Here is a 6,654-nt window from a genome sequence, read left to right as displayed (position 1 = left end):
TGGTTCTGGCTGTCAGAGTGCTCTGTGGCCTGGCTCTCTTTTCTGCCCGGGAGGAGAGGAACCAATAAGCTAACCACATCAAGGACTTCATTGGACCCCTACTCTTCCCGGGGCAGGGACTGGTAAGTGTCAGCGGGATTGAACTGGAATCTCCGTAAACGAAGGAATGAAAGAACTGAGGAGAGGGGCGCCTGGGTGGCTCCATGGGTTAAAGCTTCTGCCTTCGGCTCAGGTCATGATCCCAGGGTCCTGGGATCGAGCCCCGCAGCAGGGAGCCTGCTTCCCTTCCTCTCTCTCTCTGCCTGCCTCTCTGCCTACTTGTGATCTCTGTGTCCAAAAAAAAAAAAAAAAAAAAATCTGAAAGGACCCAGGAGAATGTGTGTCAGTGCCCCCCAATACAACCCACTCCACCCTTCATCTTCCTTCCCCTTCCTATTCTTTTCTTCCCAGCCCACCACCCCCGATCTCCACCTCCTGGGAGGCACACAGCCCTGGGTTGGACTTTGGGCAAGATACTTACTCTCTGTGCCAGTTTCTGTGTCCGTATAACAACAGGATGCTCTGGGTCTATGGAGAGATTTAAATGAGGCATGCAGGGCGGGGGGTGGGCATTTTCTGGGTCCCCACGCTGCAGGCCCTAGTAGGGGTAGGTGACTGAGTGGCAGCTGTAGGTCTGGAGCAGCTGTTCCAAGCCCAGGGGGGGAAGCAGCTGGGGAGGAGGATAAAAGAGGGGGGCTCCTGAGGGCCGTGGAAGCTCAGGGAGGGACTGACCAGGCCTGACCGGTTGGCAGGGGAAATGAACCCACAGGTTGAAGGAGCTCTGCCCAGAGGCAGCTCCAGTCTCCAGCGCTGGAGGGACACAGTGTCCTGGCTTCTAGCCTGTCCCCACAGGCCTCTGAGGGATCAGGTATTCAACTAGCATTCAGCCAGGTGCTAGGAGAGGTCCTTTTACTCATTCGGTCTTCATTCATCCTCCCAGGACTCTGCTATGATTCTGGTGATCCAGTGGATGTCGGGGAGGCTCATAAAGGTGGTCAGGCAGCTGGGGGAGAGATCCGTTTGGATGACTCCAAGGACAGTGTTCTCTGTCCCGCAGCAAGAAGTAGACCTTCGTTCTGCCCGGCCATCTGCATGCCTACTGCATGCCAGCCCCCTGGGCTAGGACCTGGGAATGTCAAAGGAACGAGACAGACATGGTCTCAAATTCACACAATTGCATTCTCAGTGGGGGAGATGGAGAAGTCACAGGGTAGTGACAATGGAGCAGCTAAATGCTATCAGAGGTGAGCCCCTGGGATGCCTGGGTGGCTCAGTCTGTTAAGCAACTGCCTTCAGCTCATGTCATGATCCCAGGGTCCTGGGATGGAGGCCAGCATCGGGCTCTTTGCTCAGCGGGGAGCCTGCTTCTCCCTCTCACTGGCAGTCCCCCTGCTTGTGCGCGCTCTCTCTCTCCCTCTGACAAATAAATAAAATCTTAAAAAAAAAAAAAAAAAGAGCCAAGGGGGGCCCCCCAGAGCCAATGGGGCCCCAAAGAGGGGCCTCTGATCCACACAGAGAATCAAGTAAAGGTCTCCTGAGGAGTTGTGGTGGAGAACCGTGAGTGCCCACAGAATTGCTCTCCCCTGATTTCTCCTCTAAAGTCAGGCCAATAGCAAGGTATCTGCAAAGGGGCACTTCCCACCTTCCTCCCTCACTCCCTCTGGCGCTTCTCACCACTACCTCAGGTCCCTAAGTACAGCAGTTCCCACTGGAAGTACAGGACATAGGGCTAACAAGGGTTGGCTAGCTCTGGCCTTGCTTCTCTCTCACGGGCAGGGCGGGCTCAGCTGCCTTTTCTCTATCCCCTGGTGGTTCTGGGAACTCTGGACAGCATTGGGGGAACAGGCACATGGAGGCCTATCCTCTAATGCTTAGACTGTATTCCTCCCACATCGCCCACAACTTCCTCTGAGCCTAAGTCAGCAAGACCCTGCTCCTCCCTCAACCTCCTTGCCTTCTTTGTAATTCTCGATGCCAGGAATAACCTGCTGTGGCTCACAGCACAATCCCCTTTTGCAGGTGTGGCCTTCTCAGTCAAAAAGTATTCCTGCCTAGCAGGAAGAGAAGCCATTGTCTCATACCTACCCTCTTCTTCAGGGAATAATCCCTTTAGGTGTGCTCCAGACATGGGGTCATTTCTAATGGGGCTTGTCCTTGGGTGGCATCCCAGAAGCTGCATTTGTGATTGGATATGGCCTATGGGAAGCCCCCAGAGGCTCCCTGATATGGAAATGGCCCCCTGGACTGCCCCAAGCAACTTAAACTTGGTCTCACTTTCTCTACCCTCAAGCTCCCTCTCCTGACCTGGGGGGACAGGCATCATGGAGAGACTGCACACACAGGAGCTCCAAAGGACAATTACAGATGCTGGCTTTGTATACAAAACCACGTTTATTACAAATTCAGCAATGTGGAAAACAAAGCCTTCACAAGCATTCTATCAAAAAGTACAAATTTTAAATAAATGAGTCAGAAAAGAGACAGCCAGATACACCAATCACAGTCACAACCCTGGGGGAAGGGAGAGGGTGCCTAGAGCCCCCCGCCAAGAAAGGCTGGGCACAGGGGATCTTTGGATGTGTGCAGGGGCAGGTCCTGGATCTACCAGGCAAGGGCCCTCACTCAGTTTTCCTCTCCTTGGAGAAACGGAAAGAATCTGGAAAGTGCAGGAAATTCTGAGTCTGAAGCAGAAAGGCACAGAAGTCATTTATAAGGCACGAATGCTGCCTGCAGCCCTGAGGCACAGGGAGTGGATGAATGGCCATCAGAGCCCAGTACCACCCCCATCCCCGCCCTGACTGGTGTCACCTCTAGATTTGGCCACAGGTTAAGGTAGATGAAGTGGACGGCACAGTCCCTGCAGCCAGGAGCCTGGAGCCAATCTTCAGAACAGATGCGCTGCTTTGGTGGCAAACTGATGTCTAGCCTGGGCCAGGGCAGGAAAGGTCACTCGGCCCCTAAGAAATCCTCCCAGCGGGGAACCCCAGGCCTCCTGTCCAACTGACCCTGCACTCTGAGCCGCTGTGGGTATCCACCCGGGACAAGGAACTTCCAAGGGCAGTCACAGCCACCCAGGCATCTGGAGAAGCCCCAGGTCCCCAGAACCAGGGTTTCTCTAAATGGCAGGGAGCTGGCATTGTCAACACCCCTCGCCGACAGCTGCTGGCCCCTATCCACGGTCACTGGTGACAGGCCTCCCTGGTGACGTTAGGCAGTGGGTAGGCAAAGAGGGAGAAGTCTAGGATATACTTGGGTAGCACATCCTGCAAGAGGGCCCGTGGGGCACTGCACAGGTGGTAGTGCAGGCCCTCGGGGCTGGCCGGCCGGTACCAGGCCTGGCGGGCTGGGAACCGGACATGGGGCGGTGCCCGCACCCACTCCAGTACCTGGTTGGCATCAGCCTCCAGCCTCTCATAGGAGCCTATGAAGTCATAGCGCACAGCGCACGGCTGGCACAGGTGGTACACAGGCATCCAGTGCTCATTCATACGCTCAGGGTCCTCATCTACCAGGTATCTCAGGAATTCGGGGAAGGTGACATCGTCCCCTGCAGGGCTGGGCCCGGCACCAGCCCTGTACCGCCTCACGATCTCCGCCCCATAGCGCTGCTGGTACTCTCGGATTTCGCCAAACTTGTTGCGGTAGGCAGACAGGAGGCGTTCCAGCGGGTCCCGCACAAACAGGAACTTGAAGTAGTGCTGTAAGCGGTAGCGGATCTCCTCGGGCCGCAGGTCGGCCAGGAATACCAGGTCATTGCGGTGGTCCATCTTGAGGCGGACGTCCACGTTGTCCAGGACGCCCGCCAGCACCTTCAGCACCCGCTTCCAGTTGGAGCAGGCCACCTTGGGGACGTAGCAGTAGAGAAAGCGGTAGCGGTCACTCACGAGGATGTGGCGCAGTAGGGTGCGCCGCTGTCCTACGGGCAAGTCCCAAGGGTCCCGGGGCATGCCTGGTTGTCCGCACACTGCCCGCAGGGTCCGGTTCCGGACGTCCTGCCTCACCTGCAAGTCCGGGTCCCCGGCCTCCAGGGACAGGCCCCCAGGCCTGGGGAGGGCCTGGCGCCAGGGCGCGCCCTCGCGGTTGGGAGGGTGCAGGGGAAGGGGTTTCATCTCGGCCAGGATGCCCCGCTCGATCATGAGGAGCAGCCCGCTGGAGGCCACGATCACCGCGAACATCAGCATGGACGGCAGCAGCAGGGGCGGCCCCCCAACCCCGGCCCGGGCCCTGCCCAGCGGGGCCCGCCTCAGCGCCCGGCCCAAGGGCTCGGCGCCATTTGGGGCCGCCAGGGGGGTCAGCGGGCGGGGGAACATGGTGCTCCAGAGGTGGGGGCCTGCGCCGGCCCGGCAGGACGGCGGGCAGCCGGGGAGGCGGGCCCGGGCTGGGGGCGGGAGCCGGGGACTTGGGCCCGCCGCTGGCGGGAGGGCTCGGGGAGGGGTGCGGCAGCGGGAGAACCCGGCGCGCGTGGGGGTGGCCGGCTCCCGGGCTGCGGCGCCGGAGCGGGCGGCGGGCGGCGGGCGGCTGGCGGGCGCGGCGAGGGACCGTGGCCGGATGTCCCGCCCGGCAGCTCCCCGCCCCCGGCCCCGCCGTGACACAGGCGCGGGGGCGGGTCCAGGCCGGGGGCGGGGAGAGAAGCGGGCGCCCCCTGCACCGAGCTGGCGAGGAGGTAGCGTGCAGACCCCCACCCGGGAGAGGGCGCCGGAGCCAGGGCCGCCCCGGAGCTCCGGGCTTCGGAGACAAAAGCTGACGAGGCCCGAAAGGCAGAAAGAAACCCAGGCCACGGCTCCCTCTCGTGCAGCGCTTGCCCTCGGGGAGCTGGACGAAAAGGACGTGCACCCCACGCCCTGCCGCACACTCTGGCCTGGCTGAGACCATCCTCCCAACAGCGTGTCTGGAGGCAGAGGGCACCCGCAGCGCTGTGCACTGAGTCCAAACTTTCGGGAAATCCTTCTTTCTCGCTGGAAGCGGAGTCCCCGGTGTGTTCCCCCCCCTCACCCTGCCCTAGCCACTCCAGTAAAGAGTAGAGGGACTGCTAATGGTTGACCAGTGGCTCATCTCCATGGTGACCGTTAGATTTAACAGTACCTGGTGGATGGCCATCCTGGTGGATTCATCCACTGGGTAACGATGAAATAAATGTCTGGAAATGGAGTCTTCTTCACTCCCATCTTTCCTCCGCGAGGCCTGAAGGGGTGGGACACTCTGGTGAGGGGCCAATGACAGTTCGGTGCCTGGTGATCACTAGTGTGATCAGCACACATCTGGAAGGGTGAGGAGCTAGGGGGCACAGAGTGGCAGCCTCCCTACCTGTAAGGAAACATGTGCTCAGTGGCACCAGGCTGACCATGTGGGCTACAGACAACTATAGAAATGCCTAGGATAGCAGGGGCCAGCCTTTCCCCACCTGAACTGGGCACCTAGCTAAGGGTCCAGACTTCATCCTGTTAGGTACATGTCGGGAGGCGGTGATGCTCTGATGGGAGGTGGTAGTGTGGTCAGAGTCCACATTTACCAAGGCAGGTGCCTGCTGGGTGTTTGGTGCTCTCTTCCAGTTGTCAGAGTTGCCCTGGGAGACAGGTACTACAGGCCTTCCCACTGCAGGGCTGAGGAAATCGAGAGGCTCAGGGAAGCTGAGAGTCTATATGAGTCAGTCTGATTTTAAAACCTAAGTTCCTAATCTCGATCCTTCAGAGATTAATGGACCACAAGCATGGAATTGTTGGGAGGAAGCAGCTAATCCCAGGTTATAGTACTAAAAGGGCTGAATGGAATAGGAGTAGAAGATGCCAGAAGCTTTGAGTTTGGTAGGAGAATGGTGGTACCACTGATCAGATGAATTCAGAAGCCTGAGGAGTCCTAGGGGGTGAGATGAAGCTAGAGGGCTCACAGACAGCCCCTGATCCCTAGTGACATGAGAGCACGCAGGGTGAGTGCAGGGAAGGAATAGGAAGCCTGGTGGCTTTCCAGCTTCGCAGTGGGCACCCCACATCTCACTGCCTGATTGCTGGGGTGAATCTCAGGAAGCACCATCTGCTGATTAAGTTTGCCTCGGGTCAGCCTTCCCTGAACTGCTCCTCACTTCTAGTAGCATTGAATGGAGATTTCTGGTGTTGGGATTACTTTCCACCAGAAATCGGTTAAAACAATGTCATTTTTGCTGGAAGAGGGGGAAAAAGAAAAAAACCTTTTTAAAATGTTTTGATGATTTGGCCAATATGTGCTTACTCCTCCGAAGAATCTTCTGTGTTAACAGGAACAACAGAGTTAGGAGTATAGACACAGCTGCTTTGTTTGGGGGAGTCCCTGGGCAAGGCACTTGTCTCCACACCATTCTTGTCTGTAAAACAACAGGACGCCATCCACCTTGTGGGACTCTTGTGGGCAGCAACTGATGGCAGTGCTGTGGTATGTCTGTGGCAGAGTCTGTGCCCCTAATACCCTCTATTAAAACACACCTGCCCAATGTCCTTACCAGCATGAAGGCGGGGGGGGGGGAGGTAGCTATGCTCTGTCCCTGAGGACCTACCATGACCACAAAGCTTGCTCCACACTGAGTATGATCAACACTGAGGCTGGGCTGAACCAAGGGCCAGGCAGTCATAAAGCCTAGGCCTGTGA

General features: G+C 57.9%; 1 protein-coding gene across 1 annotated transcript; it reads right to left on the bottom strand.

Annotated features, from left to right (window-relative positions):
• Positions 1-2,411: 2,411 nt before the first annotated feature.
• On the bottom strand, positions 2,412-4,587 carry CHST14 (carbohydrate sulfotransferase 14). The gene has a single exon (XM_004751105.2). It carries the CDS (start codon positions 4,347-4,349, stop codon positions 3,219-3,221), a length of 1,131 nt encoding a protein of 376 aa, XP_004751162.1. The 5' UTR covers positions 4,350-4,587; the 3' UTR covers positions 2,412-3,218.
• Between the last annotated feature and the right edge of the window lie 2,067 nt (positions 4,588-6,654).

The sequence above is a fragment of the Mustela putorius genome, unplaced genomic scaffold (assembly GCF_011764305.1).
Source record: "Mustela putorius furo isolate JIRA1106 unplaced genomic scaffold, ASM1176430v1.1 tig00003898_pilon_pilon_pilon, whole genome shotgun sequence".
In the NCBI taxonomy this organism is placed as follows: domain Eukaryota; kingdom Metazoa; phylum Chordata; class Mammalia; order Carnivora; family Mustelidae; genus Mustela; species Mustela putorius.
This window is presented reverse-complemented; position numbering and strand designations above follow the sequence as displayed.

What these genes read in the sequence shown, in the direction of transcription:
- CHST14 (XM_004751105.2), bottom strand. Translation starts at nt 4,349, where the DNA reads ATGTTCCCCCGCCCGCTGACCCCCCTGGCGGCCCCAAATGGCGCCGAG.